This window comes from Schistocerca americana, chromosome 1 (genome assembly GCF_021461395.2).
Source record: "Schistocerca americana isolate TAMUIC-IGC-003095 chromosome 1, iqSchAmer2.1, whole genome shotgun sequence".
NCBI lineage: Eukaryota > Metazoa > Arthropoda > Insecta > Orthoptera > Acrididae > Schistocerca > Schistocerca americana.
In genome coordinates this window covers 435,875,590-435,898,012 of record NC_060119.1, presented here as the reverse complement: position 1 = coordinate 435,898,012, position 22,423 = coordinate 435,875,590, and the positions used below count along the sequence as shown (strand labels likewise).

Sequence of the window (22,423 nt, the reverse complement as noted above, 5' to 3'; positions counted from 1 at the left end):
TTATAGCTAAGGAAGATATTTTAATGTTAACGGAACAGTAACCACTGAACTTGACTAAAAAAATAAATTAACAACTAAATGTTTAACTGTCAAATGCGTCTTTCTAATTTAAAAACAACAATCTCGATCTGAAAACATATATGAAAGGAGAAGAACAAATGTTACTTTGCTATGTGTATAAGTATTAATACATTTAATTTGTGATAGCTTAAAAGTTTTTATACTATTTAGAAGCTAGCTAATCACATAAATTAAAAAATAATGTACATCTGTGCAGTCGATATATTAATCCATAGATCTACTAACAGCCCGGGAGACTGCGCCGAAAAAGATCTGTGAGTGCGGGGAGCGGGGGAAATACGTGGTCGTGTTGTCAAATAATAATGTAAGTTTTGACATCGTTATTTGTTGTAGTAAGAGCATGACAGTAGATTTCCGGAACGTCTAGTTCTGATGTCCTAGAAGCTGGTGTTCAGAAGACACTGTAAGAGAAAGTTGGTCACTCACATTGCATTCCTTCACGTCAAGCTAGTGTAATAGTTAACAGAGGGTGAGCAAGGAATTGTCATTTTCGGAAGTGCACGTTTTAGGATACTTTAATGATCTTATTGACTCGTAGCTACCTTAATGATTAAATTTACGCTTTCATATAATGCACTCAGATGTGAAACCGACGCAGCTTCTGTGTGTGCGCCATAACGATGCTGTTTTGCATTACTGTGTGACTGCGCAATTGACAGCTGTTAAATGTTGTTAGGATGCCCTGTTGATTTTAAGGAGTACTGCATGGTAACATAAATTTTGTGGTGGGGTACTGCGATAAATGCAATTTCAGTGGCTAAAAGAGATCGTGTAGATTGTATTGTGTTGTCTGAAGTAAATATAATTCCTTGCGTCTTTAGAGTGATTTTTGAAAAACGAATAATAGATATTTAGCATGGACGTTTAATAATTTGAATAGACTCTTTGAAGTGATCGGAAAATGCCAAAGCAGGACATGGTTAAAAATTGTGCACCAGATTACGTGCGTTGCTGCGTCATTTTGATGTAGAGGGCAATATAGTTATTGGAGAGGAAAATTTACAATGTGTTGGGGACAAAATTTTTTAAAACTGATACTAGATGTCTGGTTTATACATACTATAGCCGCTATAGATGTACTTTATTGATTGAAGCCTTCACTATACCAGGTTTTGAGGGACTCGGCCAAATCTTCAGGTTTATCTTAATAGTAGTAGGTTGGAGCGACCATGTCAAAGCTAATCTGCAAGGCAACATATCTGCTGCACATGGCTCATCAAATTGGATACCCAAATATGCCTGCGCAATGAGCGCATTTGCTACTATAACTGCTGTAAGTCTCCTTTGTCCTGCAAGTGACAGTGAAAAGCATTGAGTAAAAGGACCAACCAATTGAATGTTTATGTAATGCTGTCATTTGAAGGGACCACACAGGTAACGTGTAACAAATAGTCTATGGAGCACCAATGCCACCGGCATTACTTGTAGGCCCACAGAGTGCCAGTTCCATTGGAATTGGCACTCCAATGGCGTTGGTGCTCAGTATGAGTGCTATGTGTTATCTGCGTGTTGCTTCTGTTGATGGTGCTACATAAACATTTGACCAGTTGATCCTTTTGCTCCACGGCCTCTTGCCATCACTTTTATAATAATGGTGACTTAATGACAAGAGTTCAAAGGTGCTTGTTGTGTGGGCACTTCCGGATATTGAAACTGATGAGCAATGTACAGCAGATGTGTTGCCTTGCAAGTTAGTTTTGACATGGACGCTTCGACCTAGTATCTATAGGTACACCTGAAGATTGGGCTGAGTCCTTGAACCTGGTATTGTAAATATTTGAGTCAGTAAGTCATTAAACAGCTATAGCATATGTTTAATAATGAACATTACATGTAACAGTTGTGGATATGTGGAGTAAAACTGGCGAAGCAGTCCACACTACTAAAGAAATATGGCTACAGTTATGTGTTTTAAGTTGGTTATGTGGCTGAAAGGAGGTATTGGCAAGTGAGGCACCCCTCTCTCCTCTGCAGTCCGGCAGTGACAAATGTTTTGTGTAGTCTTATTGGCATGTAGGAGTTACAGTGAAGACAAACTGAACAATGAAATTTACAATCTTTCATTCACTTTTCCTGAAGTCACATGAAACAGTGTTGTGTCATGTGCAAAATTGTTAATGTTATCCTGTTAACCAACACAGGCATCCCTTTGCAAGCAAATTACTGAGGATTATGTGGTTTTTGTACATATTTCAATTACAAATTCATAAGTAATTGAATATTTCATTAATTAGTTCATGTGTTTTATATATATAGTCTAAAATTAAGGAGAAGTAATGCGGATTGGTAATTTCTTACAAGCTGTAGATCTCCATTTGAAAAACATTCCCTATTCCTAAATTATTTCAACAAATGTAGCAAACTATTCACCGAGACAACAAATTTTGATTTATTCTTATATTTATATAATGTACTGACAGTTTTAACCAGATTTAAAGGATATAATTCCAGTAGTAATATCAGTATTTTTCCCTACTTTTCATGTAAAGAAATCAGTATTAACTTCCAAAATATTATAGTAACTGCTTCTGTATGTAATTTACATTTGTATTTATATCCCATAAATTTCTTTTTTTCATACAGCAGCCATCATGATTGATCGGCGTAGTGTTGTGGAGAACCTCCGCGCTTGCCTCCTTTCCATAAAAGGAGGCATATCAGTGAAGGCTTTAGACCGTAAGTACAGTTAATGTTTAAGGATCCAAGAGAAATTATTACACTCTTCTGGAGATAGTTTAAATAGAATTAGTAAACAATGTAATACTGCATCTGTAGACCAGTGATGTCATTAACATGGTGGAGATTCACATCTCAAGAAATGTGCGATGGATGTCACTAACAACACAAAAACAATACCAAAACAAAAATTGACGATCTCATTGGTAATACAAGGGGAATAATGGATTTTGTTTGGGAATGTTCTTGTTACTAATACTTTCAGGCACATTAAAAACTTGAAAACGCCAGACCGCAGTGGAGTTTACATCAGGGAGATAAATATAAGTATGGAAAGTACAATATGCAAAGAAAAAGATTGTTTCAACACATTAGCCAGCAATGACAACTTGCAACAAGATTGTCACCTTTAACCTAACAGAAATCGGGCTATGCTACAGTTCAGTCTATCACCAAAAACCCACTTAAAAAAATCTTGTGTGGGTCTAGTACATTACACAACAACAAAATTGTTCACATCACTGGATCTCCACTGGACACATATGTAGTAAATAACCTGAGATGAGCAATCACGCTGAACAGCTAAAAAAAAAGAAGTAAAAAAAAAATAGCTACTGGAAATTGCACTTAATAGGCATAGCTCAAACTAAGTGAACAACAACTACTAACCACAAATTGAAGGCATATTTGTTATTGAAAAAGTAACCTGACCAAAACAGCAAACAACCAAAAAGGTTATAGAGCAGAGGTAGCCAAACTTTTTTTATATACAACCAACTTTTGTATCTTTTTTAGTACAAAAAATTTTTAATCACCCGCTGCTTCCACAGTAAAGGTGATTTGTGAAGTAGGAAAGTACTTACCTTTATAAAGCAGAGTTAGGCAAGTTAAAATGTACAGTGTGTTTCCATATAATTTAACAGGACATAGAGGATGCTTCACTGAACAAATTGAAGCAGGGAACCTGGGGACAGAGAAGCCAGCTTAAGGAGATAATAGGAATAAAATCTCATTACTGTGTATTTTTCTATTTACATTAATTACAGTTAATTGCAAATACAATCATTGACACAATGAATGTACTATTTGCACTGTATCTTACAAAATGTACTGAAGCTGATGGTCATCAACTTCAATGACATTGTCAAACAAGATTCTGATGCATCCTGACAAATACCTCTGGTGTGTTTTGAATCACATCACAGACATTTACAATTCATGTCCACTAGGGTCTCGTGCACAAACGACTGTAGATACCACCATAGGAAATATTCAAGGGGATTGAGGTCAGGTGACCTCACAGGCCGTGGAACAGGACGTCACCTTCCAACCCAGTGACCAGAAAATTCAGCTTTGAGATGGTTGCAGTCATCAACACTGAAGTGAGGCGGTGCACCATGATGATGTATCCACATCCTCTCACAAGCAGCCAAGCGTACATTCTCCAACAACTCAGGTGGAACTCTTTGCAGGAACCTGAAGTGCAGGTGACCATTAAGACGCTCAGGTACCAGATATGGTCCATTGAGATTGTAGCCTACGATGCCAGGCCAGATATTTACAGCAAATCATACTTTGTGTGACTCTACTACAGCGTGAGGATTTTCATCACCCCACACACAGCTGTTCCTGCTGTTTGAAACACCATCACGATCGGTCAACGCCTCGTCAGCAAATTTGAAGGAAATTTGGTTGATCAATTGTTTGTTGAAGCAATCACTGACACAATGCGACCCTTTGTGAAAGTCTGTCACAAGCATTATGTGGACTTGTGGGTGATAGTGGTGTAAGTGTTGTTTGTGGGGTACTAGCCACACGCTAGTATCTGCAGCGTGCATTTCACGTGCAATATGACGAGTACTTGTAGTGGGGTCCACTGCAACGCGTTCCAGCACCACCTCTTCATAATCGGGTGTGCAAGTGATCCTCATGTTGCCAGTCCTCTCATCTCTTCTTTCCAACAAACCAGTCTGCTGCATTTATTGATAAAGAGAAATAAACACTCATCGTGCCGGATGGTGCCTATTAGGAAATTGTTTCCTGTACAGCCTTTCAGCAGCAAGAGCTTTGCAGTGTACTTTCACATGTACAAGATGCATGCAAACTGTACTGGTATTGCTCCATTGTATTGTACGTACGTTTCTGTATAGCACTGAGTGATGAATGGGTCTGTCATTGATTCATAGCATTTTCTGTTATGGGACAATGTAAATAGGATACAACAGAACCATGTTATGGACAAGTAAACAAAACCTGCATCGTGAATTCCTAGTAATTAGGCTTGCCCTTGTTATTTCCACATAGGAAATAAACAGCACAGTACATGTAAACTTGTACACATGTTAGTTGTAAATAAGCTGGAAAATAGTAATGCGAGACAGAACTGTAGGTAAGTTTAGTTCCATATTTCCTTAAGCTGGCTTCTCCGACCCCAGGTTCCTTACCTCAAATTGTTCAGTGGAGTATTCTCTATGTCCTGTTACATTTTTGCATGCACTTACAGAAACACCCTGTGTATTAATAATTACTTACCACATACTTTACATCAAAATTTCATGAAAACCTAATGACAGTTTTTTAAAACCCCTACTACCCGCTACAAAGCTGGAACACCCAGTAGTGGATGTTAGGGACCAGGTTGACTACCACTGGTCTATAGGAATATTCGATACTAGTTATCGACTTCGACCAGTGACGTAATGTTAATGGCTTATGTGACATTATGTTTTGGTGCATGTTTTCACAGTTTCCTTGTTAGATGGGGGGGGGGAATCATGCTGAGAGGCTGATCTGTAGCTTAGCCTATTTGGAAATATCACCACTGCTGTCACGTTATAACATTTGTCACTGGTAAGACTTGGTAACTAGTATAAAATATTCCTCTTTGTCCCCCCAAAAAATGAAATCCACCACCAGTCCACCAAATGATACCTGTCCCCAACACAATAACCAAGTAAAACGTATAATAAACAAAAAAGAAAGAAAAAAATCATTCGTAACTTCGTAAAACACATGCCAAACAAAAGCACACTGACTCAGCCCTATTTTTGCCCCATATAGAAATTCTACCACATCTACTCATTCCTGTTTGGAGGTGCAGTGTTGGTCAATTTCATTAATTCACTCCACTGTTTACATTTCATACATTCCGCCACAATGCCATATAACCGCAGAAAATTATTTGAAGTGACTGTATTGTCACCCGTAGTAGCAGCCAACACATGATTTGTAAATTTTGTTGTAATATTCATGAAAAGTAACAAATGGGAAACAAAATATTAAATTTTCAACTATTATTAACACAATGTGAACTAACACTTCCAAAATTGAAAACATGAGTAGCCAAGAACTAATGACCTTAAATAATTCACTGCCAAGTCAACAAAACCAAACTTCTAGAACACAGATAACATACAGACTATATCAGAAGCCTCACTATATCAATCACATACAACTTGCAAACACAGACGTTCAACCGTAGACTGTTCTATCATAGATAACAAAACATTATCTCCAAACTCTATGTATTCCAAATGGGCGGTGCAAACGTAACATCATGTAGCACAGCATTGTTACATCATGGGTCAGAGTCGCTGTGTCCCAGTCTCTTGTGAACCAAGGAGTGCCGCAACGCAATTTACATGCCGAGGCGTGCCCTCCGCATTTTTACCAGTCATCCTGTGATGGTGAACTGTATTTGTCATAAACAGTTATGTGTGCAGTGTTGTTGCATTCTTTGTGACAGCAAAATAGCGAGCTGGATATCAATTGCTAGTTCTTTTTTAACAGTTCCACTCCCTCTTCCATTGTGTGGGCCAACCTCCTGCGACATTCTGGGACTAAGGTCAGTTCCCCAATTTCTGGCCCAACCATGAAAGATGATGTCATTGTGGTCAACATTGCTATCTTGAACACCTTAGGCCGTTAATTTGCGAAGATTTTGAGCTCCACCCAGTATCCCGCCGCCCCCCTCCCCCCCCCCCTCCCCCCGCTTTCCTCCATTGGAAACAAGTGGAAGAGGCTCGGATGATATCCTTCTACTCTCAGAATCATGAATGCTACAATGCGCCTTTAGTATGAGGGAGTTAGATCACATTCCCACTTCATCCCAATCTTCCTCCCAAGGCCAGATGATGTTCACATTCAGATGTTGCAGCACCTTTCTCTAGCAGGCAAGCACTGTTTCCTTCATATGTACAATCTCACCTTGGCAGATGGCAAGTTTCCTAGATGTTGACCTGACACTGTTGTCATATCCATACCTAAGCCCGGTGAGGACACACACCTTTTTTCTAGCTACTGCCTCATTTCTCTCACCAGCTGTGTTTGCAAGGTATTCAGTATTGGCTTCCGGAACATTGCTCAGTATTTACAGCAGAGCTATTTGCCCTGTATCAGGCCACATAGTACTTCCGCCGACACTGGCTTTTCAATTGTGTCATCTGCTCCGACTCGCTATGCCCTTCAGAGCCTGTGTGTGCTGTACACAATCCATCCCTTAGTGCAACGAGTCCAAGAAAGCTTCTACTCCCTTACTCTTGAGGGAGCCGCTGTGATGTTTGTGAGTTCCTGGACACATCAGTCTGACAGGAAATGAGGCTGCCGATGCTGCAGACCCCCTACCTTGACTTGGTAGTTCTTCCATTCCTTCTGATGATCTTCGTGTTGCCATCGGTCAGCAGGTAGTGTCACTTTGGCATCACTGCTGGTCTTCTCTTCATGGGAAGAAGCTCTGGGGATTAACCATCTGCCAGCAGTTCGCCCAATCTCCTCTCGGCTCTCTCACTGCGAGATCATTTTGACTATGTTGCACATTAGGCACTGTCATTTCAGCTGTCCCCCATTTGTTAAGTGGTTATCCCCCACCACTTAGTGCTCATTGTCGTCTGCCTTTGACAGTTCACCATTTCCTGAGTGGATGCCCTTTTTAACCACGTACGCTCTAATTTATTTTTTTCGTCTTGAGTTGTCGGCCGTTTGGTGATCGATGCATGGGCTGTAATCCGCATTTTACTTTTTATTTGTCATAGCAATGGCGAAGGACATTCAATCCTTAGTTCGGAACCTCTGCTGTCTTTACGGTGTATTTTATGGAACTTTCTCCAAGAGGAAGTCCTTGGTCTTAGCTCTCATTCCTCCCATCGATTGGGTTTAACGTGTGGTCGTTTTTAACTCCTTTCTTGTGATAGTGTTCTAAGGTTCAGATATAGGTGCATATGATCTTAGTTGTTTCTGTGCCCAGAAACAAAGCAAAACAATTATGGGTCAAAGCAAGCTACAGTGGAATCGGCAGAAACATCTCAGGTGACGTCTACGCAACATATGACATCACACTTCAAAGATTATACCAAATGCTCTTATTCTCTAAAATTGGTAAAGTTATATGGTACTTATTTATTTTAGTTATGTGGTATTTATTCATGTCGTATTATGAACTGAAGAACATTGTTTATTGCATGTTTACCGAGTGTGTTTGAGACATGACATTTGCAACGCTGAGATTGATTTAATTCAATGAAAAAACATTTAAGGTTCTGTATCAAGTGTCCCAGTCATGGACGATGTTCCCAGCTTTGACTATCTTCATTTTTGTTGAAACTTGTGCACTGAATGCACCTAAGGGATTTCTGCCAAGCTTCAGCTCCACCTGTAACTTTTATTGTGGGTACTAGAACTGATTTCATAAAAGCCACTTTCTTTGGAAAAGTGAAAAAAATCGTCAAGTTCAACAAGCCATTGTTCCTAATCTATTAGATCTTGGATACTGCAAATTGCAATCTTGATACAATTTTTTCCACAGAATACAAAAATAACACAAATGAAGACCAGAAAGCAATGCCCAAGACACAATGTCTCTTCAGACTTGCTGAAAAATTTGGATATGACAAATTTTACCATATATTAAGAAAGAATAGGCAGTGAATGAAAGTCACTGCAAACATCAGTACGTGACAGTAAATTGTTGGTCTGCCTGTCAGAAAATAAGCTTCTAAAGTCATTGAATGTATCAAATTGTGCCTCTCTTGAACAACTTGCTATTAAAATGGATTGATCTGATTTTATAATTGTTAATGCCACTTAAAGAGTATGTCTGTAAATCTTATCAAAAACACTTATTTTGGTGTCTTGTGAGAGAAAGGACAAATTTTGATGTGGATAAAAAGACGTTAATCCTTGTGTGGTAGGTGTATCACTGCCAACCTTTTTAAATTCTGGTGTTGTGCGCATTGAGTATGTACCTTAAAATGTAGCATGTTTCAAACAGTGTAACATACTCTAAACACCTTCCCTTTTTTCATAACTGTGAAATTCTGATTACGTCATATGTGTAGACGTTTGTCAACTTTCTAATTTCTTGAAATATTTTAGATTGTTGTTATCACAATTCATAAGGTTCCCAATCCTGAACATTGCATTGTAGTCAGATTTGTGTAAAATTAATTAGTTCAGGAGATGTGTTTTGATCATTTCACGTGTTCATCACTAGGCAACAATCTGGAAATCAAAATGTAATCTTCAGGACGGAACCATCTAGCCAGTATTCCTGCCTGTCATCAGAGGCGACTAAAACAAGTGTCTCACATTTTGGCCTTTATGTGATGGTCCCCTGTAGGGATTGACCTCCATTTTTCAAAATTTTCCCTAAGAGCGAGCCAGTTGGGGAAGGGTACCTTACATGGTGCATCGTGATCATGTGCTGAGACCTATCGCATCCTTCATCGACATGGATCTGCACTTCTGCTTATTCTCCAACTGTTTGGCGAGGTCACCCTCCTGGGTGCATATTTTTCCATCAACTGTGCAGTATCATTTTCTATGCTTGCGATAATAATGGACATGGTTACTTGGTTGCACCTGATATCCAGCACGGTAGCCAGTCCATTGTGTTGGGGACGCCATGTACAGGGTTATTATAAATGATTGAAGCGATTTCACAGCTCTACAATAACTTTATTGTTTGAGATATTTTCACAATGCTTTGCACACACATACAAAAACTCAAAAAGTTTTTTTAGGCATTCACAAATGTTCGATATGTGCCCCTTTAGTGATTTGGCAGACATCAAGCCGATAATCAAGTTCCTCCCACACTCGGCGCAGCATGTCCCCATCAATGAGTTCGAAAGCATCGTTGATGCGAGCTCGCAGTTCTGGCACGTTTCTTGGTAAAAGAGGTTTAAACACAGAATCTTTCACATAACCCCACAGAAAGAAATCACATGGGGTTAAGTCGGGAGAGCGTGGAGGCCATGACATGAATTGCTGATCATGATCTCCACCACGACTGATCCATCGGTTTTCCAATCTCCTGTTTAAGAAATGCTGAACTTCATGATGGAAGTGCGGTGGAGCACCATCCTGTTGAAAGATGAAGTCGGCGCTGTCAGTCTCCAGTTGTGGCATGAGCCAATTTTCCAGCATGTCCAGATACACTTGTCCTGTAACGTTTTTTTCGCAGAAGAAAAAGGGGCCGTAAACTTTAAACCGTGAGATTGCACAAAACACGTTAACTTTTGGTGAATTGCGAATTTGCTGCACGAATGCGTGAGGATTCTCTACCGCCCAGATTCGCACATTGTGTCTGTTCACTTCACCATTAAGAAAAAATGTTTCTTCATCACTGAAAACAAGTTTCGCACTGAACGCATCCTCTTCCATGAGCTGTTGCAACCGCGCCGAAAATTCAAAGCGTTTGACTTTGTCATCGGGTGTCTGGGCTTGTAGCAATTGTAAATGGTAAGGCTTCTGCTTTAGCCTTTTCCGTAAGATTTTCCAAACCGTCGGCTGTGGTACGTTTAGCTCCCTGCTTGCTTTATTCGTCGACTTCCGCGGGCTACGCGTGAAACTTGCCCGCACGCGTTCAACCGTTTCTTCGCTCACTGCAGGCCGACCCGTTGATTTCCCCTTACAGAGGCATCCAGAAGCTTTAAACTGCACATACCATCGCCGAATGGAGTCAGCAGTTGATGGATCTTTGTTGAACTTCGTCCTGAAGTGTCGTTGCATTGTTATGGCTGACTGATGTGAGCGCATTTCAAGCACGACATACACTTTCTCGGCTCCTGTCGCCATTTTGTCTCACTGTGCTCTCGGGCGCTCTGGCGGCAGAAACCTGAAGTGCGGCTTCAGCCGAACAAAACTTCATGAGTTTTTCTATGTATCTGTAGTGTGTCGTGACCATATGTCAATGAAGGGAGCTACAGTGAATTTATGAAATCGCTTCAATCATTTGTAATAGCCCTGTACCCTGTTGGTTGTAGCCCCCCGACCACACAGGGATTGCTCTGCTGATGCCTGCACCGTTAACTCCCCATGTATGCCGCGAAGTAGATGCCCGTCACCCTGGGGCACTGGGACTCCTGGCAATGGCTATCCTGCCAGGTGGCCTTTGCTGCGGCTTGATCTCACTCGTGGGGAGGGCCCTTGGTCGGAGTGGGTGACATCAGGGCAGATGACATGCGATGAAGCGTGGTACATCATCTCTTGCTGGTGGTCAAACACGAGCAGTCTCTAAGCGTTCATGGGCTCACCATGGGAGGAACCTCAGGCTAGGGATGGCAGCGGCTCTTATTCACCCAGGTACCTTGTATGTTCGAGAGCTGATGGGGAATCTTTCATGACGATGAAGCCTCAGTTTTTTGTTGAGCATTTAAAGGACAAATTAGGAGAGGTGGAGGGCTTGTCCAAAATGCGGGCAGGGTAAGTCTTGATAGAAACATCATCCTCTGCACAGTCACGGGCTTTACTCACTTGTGACAAGCTGGGGGGTGTTTCCGTTACCATCAAGCCCCATAAGAGCTTAAATATGGTCTAGGGTCTTATATTCCACAGGGACCTTCTTTTGCAGTCTGACGATGAGCTGCACGCCAACTTAGAGCGATGAGGCATTCATTTCGTCTGGCGCATCATTTGGGATCCGAGGGGTAATCAGGTTGTGATCGGTGCCTTCATCTTGGCCTTTGAGGGTGACACATTGCCCGATGAGGTCAAGGTGATGGTCTACCGCTGTGATGTAAAGCCATATATCCCTCCCCCTATGCAGTGCTTTAAGTGCTGGAAGTTAGGCCATATGTCTTCCTGCTGTACTTCCAGCGTCACATGTCGAGATTGTGGACATTCATCACATCCCAATACTCCATGTGCCCCGCATCCCATCTGTGTCAACTGTAGAGAGCATCATTCCCCTTGCTTGCTAGACTGCAGGATTTTACATGGCGAAAGGAAAATCATGGAATACAGGACCCCGGACGGACTGACCTACACCAAGGCTAAGAGAAAATATGAGTGTCTACAACTTGTGACTATGACCTCTGATGCCAGCGCTAAGAACAGTTGTAGCCCCATCTGTTCCCACAAATTCCAGTCGGCTCTCAGAGCCGGAAGACTGCTCCTGCCCCCTTGATGGTGGGGAGCATTTCCCTCCCTGTTGTTACCACACCACCTGCCTCAGAGCACTGCTCCCCCCCCCCCTCCCCTCCCCCAACCATTGGGGTCACCAGTTCCCACTTCTCAGCCAGAGAATCGTAAGTCTTCTTTGGCTCTTCTTGCTAGGAAGGGGTCCCTTGGGTCACTCCATTCTCAGGTTTCTGCTAGTGGGAAAGACGACACACGCCAGTGGCTGATGAGCCCAAAAGCAGCTGGCTGTAGGGCTTCACACTCATCCTCAGTCCTAGAGACTGAATCAGTGAAGTCCTCCCAGCCAGGGAAACCCAAGGAGCAGCTAGAGAAATCCAAAAAGAAAATCTCCAAGACCAAGGGACTTGCGGTGACACCCACACCACTGCTGCCTACAAGCTCTGCGTTTGCGGATGAGGTGGAGATTCTGGCATCCACTGAGGACCTAGATCTCGCTGGACCCTCAGACGTAATGTATATGGACTGCTCAGGCAATAGGTCGGTGGCAGCAGGTGACCCTGATTGTAAACTGCCTCATCTCAAGTCTCATGATATCATCCTCCAGTGGAGCTTCAGCAGTTTTTTCCACCGCCTAGCTGTGCCATGACAACTGTTAAGCTTTACACCTGCTATCTGCATTGCCCTCCAGGAAATCTGGTTCCCAGCAATGCGGACCCCTGCCCTCTGCAGCTATAAGGGATATTACAGGAACCATAGCAACTATAATGAAGTGTTAGGTGGAGTATGTTTATCAGTTTGCAGCCCAGGACTTCTCCCATCTAACCACTGGAGAGCACATGACTACCTGTGTGGTAGTGACCACTTCCCCATCTTCCTGTCACTGCCCCGGTGTCAGGCCCACGAAAGCCTGCCCAGATGGGCTTTAAACAGGGTGGACTGGGAAACTTTCACCTCTGCTGTCACCGTCAAACCTCCCCCACACGGTAACATTGATGTGATGGTAGAGCAGGTGACTACAACAACCCTTTCTGTGGCAGAAAATGTGATCCCTCGGTCTTTTGGGTGCACATGGCGATAGGCAGTCCCTTGGTGGTCGGCAGAAGTCGCCGAAGCAGTTAAGGAGTGTCGGCAAGCTCTACAGTGGCATAAGCAGCACCCTTCCCTGGAGCATCTCATAGCCTTTAAATGGATCCACGCCCGCATTGCCAACTTATCAAATGATGGAAGCAGGAGAGTTGGGAGTGATAAGTCTTGACCATTGAGTGCCATACATCACTTTTCCAAGTCTGGGCAAGGATCAAACATGTTTATGGGTAGCAGATTCCAACAGGTGTTCACGGTGTTAACGTAAATGGTGTGTTATCTACTGATGCAATCGCGATTGCCATGCACTTTGCACTTCTCCTCTGCGTCGGAGAATTACCATCCAGCCTTTCGCACTGTCAAACAGTGGCTTGAAGGGAAAGTCGTCATGTTCACTACATGCCCCAGTGAATCCTATAATGGCCTATTTACAGAGTGGGAGCTCCTCAGTGCCCTTGCACATTGCCCTGAACCAGATCAGATCCACAGTCAGATGATTAAACGTCTCTCATTCGACGACAAGCGACATCTCCTCGTTATCTTCAACCAGATCTTGTGTGATGGCGTTTTTCCATGGCAGTGGTGGGAGAGCACCATCATTCTGGTGCTCAAACCCGGTAAACACCTGCTGGATGTGGATAGCTATCAGCCCATCAGTGACACCAACATTCTTTGTAAGCTGCTGGAACGTATGGTGTGTTGGCGGTTGGGTTGGATCCTGGAGTCACGTGCCCTACTGGCTCCATATCAGGGCAGCTTCTGCCAGGGTCGCTCTACAACTGGTAATCTTGTGTCCCTCAAGTCTGCCATCCGAACAGCCTTTTCCAGATGCCATCCCCTGGTCGGCATCTTGTTTGATTTATGAAAAGCGTATGACATGACCTGGTGACATCATATTCTTGCCACATTATACGAGTGGGGTCTCAGAGGTAGTTCACCCCATACACAGGAAAATGGGGTCCTGCAGGGCTCTGTATTGAGTGTATATCTATTTTTAGTGGTCATTAATGGTCTAGCAGCAGCTGTAGGGCTGTCTGTCTCATCTTCTCTGTATGCAGATGACGTTTGCATTTCTTACTGCTCCTGGGTGTTGCCGAGCGGTGCCTACAGGAAGCCATCCACAAGATGCAGTCATGGGCCACCGATGGCTTCCAGTTTTCAACCGCGATGTCGTCTGTCATGCACTTTTGTTGGCATCGTACTGTTCATCCGGAACCAGAACGTTACCTTAATGGCAATCGACTCACATAGTCGAGACATATCGATTCTTAGGACTGGTTTTTGAAGCCCGATTGATTTGGCTTCCTCATCTTTATCAGCTGAAGTGGAAGTGCTGGCAGCACCTCAATGCCCTTTGGTGCCTGAGCGACACCAACTGGGGTGCAGATTGCCCTACACTGCTGCAACTCTACAGAGCCCTTGTTCAATCCCGCTTTGACTATAGGAGTCTGGTTTATGGTTCGGTGGCGCCCTCAGTATTGCGTTTACTCGACCCAGTGCACCACTGGGGCGGTCACCTAGTGACAGGAGCTTTTAGGCCGAGTCCGGTGACCAACGTCCTGGTGGAGGTCCGAGTCCTTCCATTGCAGGTTAGGCGTGCACAACTGCTGGCCAGTTACATGGCACATGTTCGTATTCTCCTGCGTATCCGAATTACCATCTCCTTTCCCCAACCATGGCAGTTCATCCCCCACATCGGTGGCCCAGGTCAGGGCTAATGATTGCGGTTCGCATGGGATTCCTTGTGTCTGAACTGGAGTTCTTCCCCTTACCACCTATATTTGAGGTAGGTTCACGTATAACTCTGTGGTGTACACCTAGGCCACGGCTTCGCCTGGACCGTTCACGTGCCCCTAAGGACTCATTTACCCTGCGACTCTCCGCTGTCACTTCTATCGATTCTCGACATGTACCGGGGCCATGAAGTGGCTTACACTGATGGCTTGATGGCTGAAGGTCATGTTGGCTTTGCCTATGTTCATGGCGGATATAGAGGACACCACTCCTTGCCCGATGGCTGCAGTGTTCCCACTGCAGAGTTGGCAGTTATATTTCGTGCTCTTCAGCACATCCGCTCATGCCCAGGCGAGTCATTACTCCTGTATTCTGACTCCTTGAGCAGTGTACAAGCTATCGACCAGTGCTACCCTCGTCGTCCTGTGGTAGCAACCATCCAGGAATCCATCTATGCCCTGGAACGATCCAGTCGTTCAGTAGTGTTTGTCTGGGCCCCAGGTCACGTTGGAATCCCAGGCAATGAACTTGCTGACATGCTGGCCAAACAGGCTATGCGGAAAATGCTTCTGGAAATGGGCATATCTGAACCTGACCTCCGTTCTGTCTTACGCCACAGGGTTTTTCAGCTTTGGGAGATGGCATGGCATAAAAGTATGAACAACAAAATGCATGTTATTAAGGAGACTACAAATGTGTGGAAGTCTTCCATGCGGGCCTCTCACAGGGAGACAGTTGTCCTCTGCCAGCTCTGCATTGCCATGCTTGGGCGACCCACAGTTATCTCCTGCACCGTGAAGACCCGCCTCAGTGTAGGTGCAGCACCTGGTTGACAGTGGCCCATCTTATGGTGCACTGTCCCAATTTGACTTCACAATGATGGAATCTTGGGTTACCGGACTTGTTGCCACTAATTATATCTGACAACGCCTCATTGGCTGATTTAGTTTTATGTTTTATTCATGAGGGTGGGTTTTATCATTCGATCTAAGTTTTAGTGCATGTCCTTTGTCCCTCTGTGTCCTCCACGCTAGTGCTTTTAGGCTGGAGGTTTTAATGTGTTGCAGAGTGGCTGGCTTTTCCCTTTTATTCTTGTGGTTGCCCAGCCACGGTCATCTGCTCTCTTGCTTTTATCCCTTCTACCTGTTTCTTGCTTCTCTCTGTGGTATTCTTTTCCTGTTTTGTCCATAGTAGTGTTGGTTGTCCTTCTGCCGTTCTTCTGGTTCTTCCATTCTCCTGTTATTGTGCTGTACCTTTCCTTTCTTTTCTTCTTTCCCTTGTGTAATTGTTTTACTGGGAACAAGGGTCTGATGACCTTGCAGTTTGGTCACTTCCTCCCCTTTTTAAACCAACCAACTTCTTAAGAAGTCACAAAAGTTGGTTGAGTATGATATCATTGTTGAGTTGCATAACTTCCTTCACTCCAGCAAAGGTGTGGCAACCTGCCATGTCATTATAGACGTAAACATTGCTGAACTCAAGAATGGGCACCACAGGGGATAATAGATGTGGAGAAAAGGACACTTAAGAACAAAGGAGAAATTGAGAAGACTGCCACCTTCAATGTGACCTTCATTTCTCCGATGCTACCTGAACACATCATGGCAGGTTTCCTCCGACTCAGATTAAGGCTCTATGTACTTAACCTTATGCACTGCTTTAAATGCCAGTGTTTTGGCCATACACTGCTGAGTTGCAGAGGTGAAGAGATACGGGGGAAATGTGGAAAGGCAGCCCACTGAGCTGGGACTGACTGTCCGTCTCCAGCATTCTGCATTAACTGCTCTGGAAAGCACCCAGTCTGGAGCCGAGACTGCCCTGTTTTTGCAGAGAAATGCAAAATTCAGGAAATCAAAGTGACCAAGCAGATCCCCTATGCGCAAGCCAAAAAGGACTATCAGGCAATGAAACCCTCTGTCTTTTTCCCTTCTTATGCTTCCTAGATGCAGAAACACGTTCCTAAAGTAGATGCTATGATGCAGACGACACCCAGTGTACTATTATCCACCACCAGCACCTGTACTCGCACCTGCATGTGCCAAATCAAAGTTAAAGACCTAACAATCCTTGCGGCTACGACAGAAGGGACCTTTAATGATTTTACAGTGTGCAGCCCGAAGGCACTTCAAAAGAAGATTGCTTCTCAATGCCCACTTTCTTCAAAGAAAAGTGCCTGTTGCTGTCCCTTTTCCCCCTTTTCCTTCTTGGGAAAGGGAGTGGAGAAAGAATTGCAGCATTCGGGTCAAAAGCTGACCCTGGTGCCATCAGATGTCATTCTGGCGCAGCCGACTGACAGTGGGATTTTAATGCCTCATCACCGGACCAAGTCAGCCCCTCCACCCGCCTCACTCTGCTAGCTCCGAACCACCCCGGTGCAAGGACAAGGGTAAATAAATGTCATGCTGATGAAATGCTCCCATACTCCAATGTAATATAAATGGATAAGGGACTCACCTGGACTGGAGGAATTGAGACTCCTTCTAGAGGACAGACCCTTTTGCCTCTGTCTTAAAGAGACTCATTTTAAAGAGACTGGCACACTTGTACTTGGAGGCTATCCCCTTTACAGGAAAGACAACCTTACTGGTGACAGGGTAAAAGGTGGGGTTGCGGTGTTCAGTGACACTTTTCACTCTTCACCTATTCCCTTAACAACAACACTACAACCAGTTGCTGTTCGGAAAGAGGCCCATGTTGACATTATGGTGTGCTCCGTGTACCTACCACTCCGTGAGCCTCTTGATAGTGGGGTCCTCACTCATCTTCTTGACGAACTACCCCATCCGTTTCTCCTTTTACGAGACTTCAATGCACATAATGCACTATTGGGTTCTAACACCACTTGCCCCAAGGGTCTGCTAATCGAGGATCTGCTACGCACAACAGATCTCATACTGCTTAACATGGGTCAAAATACATATTTTAGCACTGCTACGGGTTTATCTACAGCCATATATCTCTCCTTCTGCTCGCCTGCTCCTGTAGACATTGCTCAGTGGGCAGTGGACGATGACCTTCATGGTAGTGACCATTTCCCTATCTGGATCTGTCCACCTAATGCAGCAGATCCCAAAAGAAAGCCACTGAGACTGTTGTTCAGAAAGGCTAATTGGATGCTTTACAGGCAGTTAGCTGTCTTTGAGCAGTGTGACGGCATCCAGGACTGGGCGGATCACATTACGGCTGTGATTCACCATGCCGCCGATGTGTTCATCCCAAAGTCACCGGAAATGCCTAGGAGGTGCTCTATCCCTTGGTCGTTTTGCAATCAGGTGCAGAGTCAGTCAATGCCCTACTGATTAGCATCTTGCAAACGTTCGAAAGGTGCATGCACAGGTGAGGAGAATAATTTAGGAGAGTAAGCAGAGGTCTTTTTAGGAGTTCTTGAACTCCATCAATTGGTCCACATCTGCAAGTGAAGTGTGGGAAGCCATCAGGAGGATCTCAAGACAGAACTCTTGACTGCCAGTAGCAGCTATACAAATAAAAGGGTCTCTCATGACATCGCCGAGGGACATAGCTCAGACAGTGGCTGAATCATATAAATCCATTACGGCTGATTCTAGCCAGGATCCCACCTTCTGTCACTACTGGGAGACACAAGGGGGAATACAACCAGCCTTTCTCTCCATGGGAGCTGGATTCTGCATTATCAGTAGCTTGTGATACGGCCCCTGGAACTGACCTAATAACTTACAGCATGTTGCATACAGATGATCAAAGGAGGTCATCCTTCAGCTCTTCAATAAAATTTGCATGACGGGTAACTTTCCCAACTCTTGGAGAGAATCTATTTTAATCGCAATTTTAAAACCAGGGAAGGATTGGACAGACCGCAATAGTTACCATAGTATTAGCCTGACGAGCTGTGTGGGAAAGACACTGGAGCATATGGTCAATCGGTGCATAGTGAGGGTTCTCGAAGCTAAGTCCCTACTCAGTCACGCCCAGTGTGGGTTCAGGAGGCATCACTCCATACTCAATAACCTGACCCTGCTCGAAGCAGTAATTCAGCAAGATTTCCTTCATAAGCAACACCTTATTGGCATTTTCTTCAATTTGGAAAAGGACTATGATACTACTTGGCATAACATTTTGTCGCATCTCCATAAGTGGGGATTCTATGGATGTGTGCCAACCTTCATACGGTCCTTTCTCTCAGACAGATACTTTAGATATAAGGTTTGGAATGTCCTGTCTGACCATTTTATGCAGGTGAGTGGTGTTCCTCAAGGGAGTATTTTAAGTGTCATGGCTTTCGCCACTTCAATTAACAGTATTATGTCCGTTGTGTGACATCGAGGACTATGTTCTTTGTTTGAGAATGACTTCTTCATCTTCTGTGCCTCCTCCAGCCTCGCCACCGTCACTCAGCAATTGCAACTGATGATCCGCTGATTGGAGGAATGGTCTTGCACCACAGATTTTAAATTCTCTTTGAAGAAAGCAGTTTGTGTTGATTTTAATCATTCCTGCCACCTGTTTAATGTACCCATTTTACAACTGGGTGTCACCACTCTTGCTTTTAAGGGAAAGTTGAAGTATCTGTGTCTTACTTTGGATGGGAAGTTAACATGGTTGCCACACCTTAAAGAACTGAAACTGAGATGTCTCAAGGCCTCTTAAACATCCTTAAATGTGTGAGTCATAGGTCTTGGGGAGCCAACAGGGCATGTCTGCTCGAACTTCATAAGGCCTTTGTGCAACCTCCAGCTTGAATACAGATGCCAGATTTATGGGTCAGCAAGGCCTTCATATCTTAAAATGCTGGATGCAATTTACCACGAGGGTATTAGGCTGTCAACAGGGGTCTATCACATGAGCCCTGTTGTTAGTTTGTGTACGGAGACTGGTGAGCCTCCTCTGTCTGTTCGATGTCTTTTTATTTCTCCATTTCTACATCACCAGCATCCAGCTATGTTGTTCATCCATCACTGGTATGGCTGTTTGCTCATCGGCCACAAGCAACATGGCCCTTTGGGATCTGTGCAACGGAGAGCCTTGAGTTATTTATTACAGGTGGGGGCATTAAGGTCCAAAGCCAGAGGTGGAGAGTAGGGCTACTATCAAGAACCTGATTGCTTTTAGAATTGACTGCTTACAGGAAGCAATGTACCCCAGACTATGTTTTTAAAATGGAGTTTAATGAGATTTTATGTCACCACCCATATTTTAGTACTGTCTACACAGATGGCTCTAATTAGGGAGATTTTTTTGGTTGTTCTGTCGTGTTACCTGACATTATCCTCAAGATAGGGCTCCCACAACAGTTTTCAGTTTATTACACAGAACTGTTTGCTACCTTGAGAGCAATAGAGCAGATGAGATGACGTCATGACAAAAAATTTATCACCTGCTCAGATTCTGAAAGTGCCCGTCCCCCTATTGGATAAATGTACACAATACATCAGATATTGCAACAGGTGCAAGATGCTCTCCTTCTCTTACAAAGACAAAACAAGGAAATCTTTCTTTGCTGGGTTCCAGGGCACATAGGGATTCAGGGAAATGAACTCGCTGATGTGGCGGCCAAGGAGGCTTGCTCCCTTCCTCCTCCTCCTCCTCCTCCTCCTCATCCTCCTGCTCGCTGTTCAGTCCCTTTGTGAGCTGTCACTTTATTTGTGACCAGGAAGGCCATATGTTGGTGGGAGTCTCAGTGGCTGGAAGTGAGGAATAATAAACTATGTTCCATAAAGACTTCAGTGTGACCGTGGATTACCTCTTTGTGCTCGTGATGATGTGGAGAAGTGGCCCTTACTCGGCTTAGAGTGGGACATTGCCCATTGACACATGGATTCCTCTTACATCGTGAGGAGCCCCTAGTGTGTCAGAGATGCAGGACATGGCTGTCAGTACAACATATTTAAACTGAGTGTGTTTTATATGATGAGCTGAGGGTTGAATGGGGTCTCCCACAGGATCTTCCCTCTATTTTAAGTAGAACGAGGCAAGTGTTGATCATGTCGTAAGATTTTATGTGGTGTCTGGAATTCTTCCCAAAGTACTGGGTGTGAGATCTTAATGTTTCACAGAGTGGCTGGGTCATGTGTTATTTCTAAGTCGTCATTCAGGCGTGGTTGTCTGTTCCTTTTTTAACCCTTTAACTGCTCTGGACATGTTAATGCGCACGCATTTGTACCTGTCCCTGTGCGCTCTGAATGTGTTTACGCGTGCCACCAGTCTACGAGTAGACACGTTCAGATTACCGGGTAGAAGGACTGGTGGCATGCGTAAACACGTTCAGAGCAGTTAAAGGGTTAACAGCTTTTACAGCTCTTTTATGAATGATTTTACTAAGTTATTTCACTGTGTCTCATTGGGATTTTAAAGCGGGCTATTCTGAAGCTCACCTTCTTGGGGTTGCTTTACGATTCTTGTAGTGGGATGAAACATAATTTTCTAGTTTATTGATCTTTTTCCATAGATTTTCCCAAGTTTCTTTGGTATATCATTAATGCAAGAGAGCTCGTGACCTTGCTGTTTAGCACCATCTGTCATAAATCACCACCACCATTCAAATTCCAGATTCTACCTATAATTAACCAAAATTTTGTTACCTGGCACCAAGGGGTGCTACTGTAAATAGCAGGAGAGAAGAAATGAAATGACGCTTGGCCAGTGTTCTTGTTTGAGTATTGTGTGATGTTTACAATTACTGTGATAGATTATGAACATTCTAGAACTATGGAGAAAATGGCAGACAGCTTCTCTTTGTACCTATAGGGATGTGTTACAAAGAATTGCCAGGAAGTTGTATCTGGCGTCAACAAAGTGTATATTATGGATAAATATATTATCAGAATCATTAATTAACTAATTCTAGTATTTTTTTCACTAATGCCAAAAGTGTAAACAGGTCCACACCTGAAGCGCCACAAGTGATTTTATTTTGGAAGTTCAGTTCAGTGCTAGCAGGCCTTGAGTGAAAGGACATGTTAAGGAATGAATGTGTTCCAGCCTGCTGTGCCTACAGTCTCACATTTCTTTGCCACTTCAGAAATAATTCACAAAAGTTTGAAAATCCGATTTCTGATCACTTTTTGTATCAATAAGCAACACACGTTTCATTGAAGTTTCTTTGTAGCAAATGTTTTGATTATGTATTTTCCTCTCTCTGCTTGAATGCAAATAATTTTTTTGCCTGGACAAATTGGACAAAATTCGTTATTGTATACACCAGGCTGCTATCTTTTGACATGGCCACTACTCTTACAGATGTATGCCGTGAGTAGCCGCAGCCCTGGCTGTATATTAGCATTACTGCAAGAGATCATGCGTAAATAACAGACATTAACACAACTCGCCATGCTTTTTCCGGCCATGTCTCAAGCAGTCTCCACAGCATCGGGTGACGCCATCATTGCTGATGTGTGGTGTGTAGACTGGAATAAACTGTGCTGCAGTTGCAGGCACCACTTTTATACATGAAATCATGTGCCCTTTAAATGCCATGCTAGTATCCAGTATCCATCTGTTGGTGGGTATTTAGGCT

The 22,423-nt window shown here is 43.7% G+C and overlaps 1 protein-coding gene across 2 annotated transcripts in view; it reads left to right on the top strand.

Annotated features, from left to right (window-relative positions):
* The first annotated feature begins 310 nt into the window (after nt 1-310).
* The window catches only part of LOC124602664 (tudor domain-containing protein 7A-like), a 192,789-nt gene continuing 170,676 nt past the window's right edge, over nt 311-22,423 (top strand). For both annotated transcript variants that reach the window (XM_047136338.1, XM_047136337.1), the window contains exons 1-2: nt 311-385; nt 2,665-2,757. In XM_047136338.1, the coding sequence (XP_046992294.1) occupies nt 2,673-2,757 (85 nt within the window). In that variant the 5' untranslated portion in view covers nt 311-385; nt 2,665-2,672. The remainder of the gene's footprint in view (nt 386-2,664; nt 2,758-22,423) is intronic.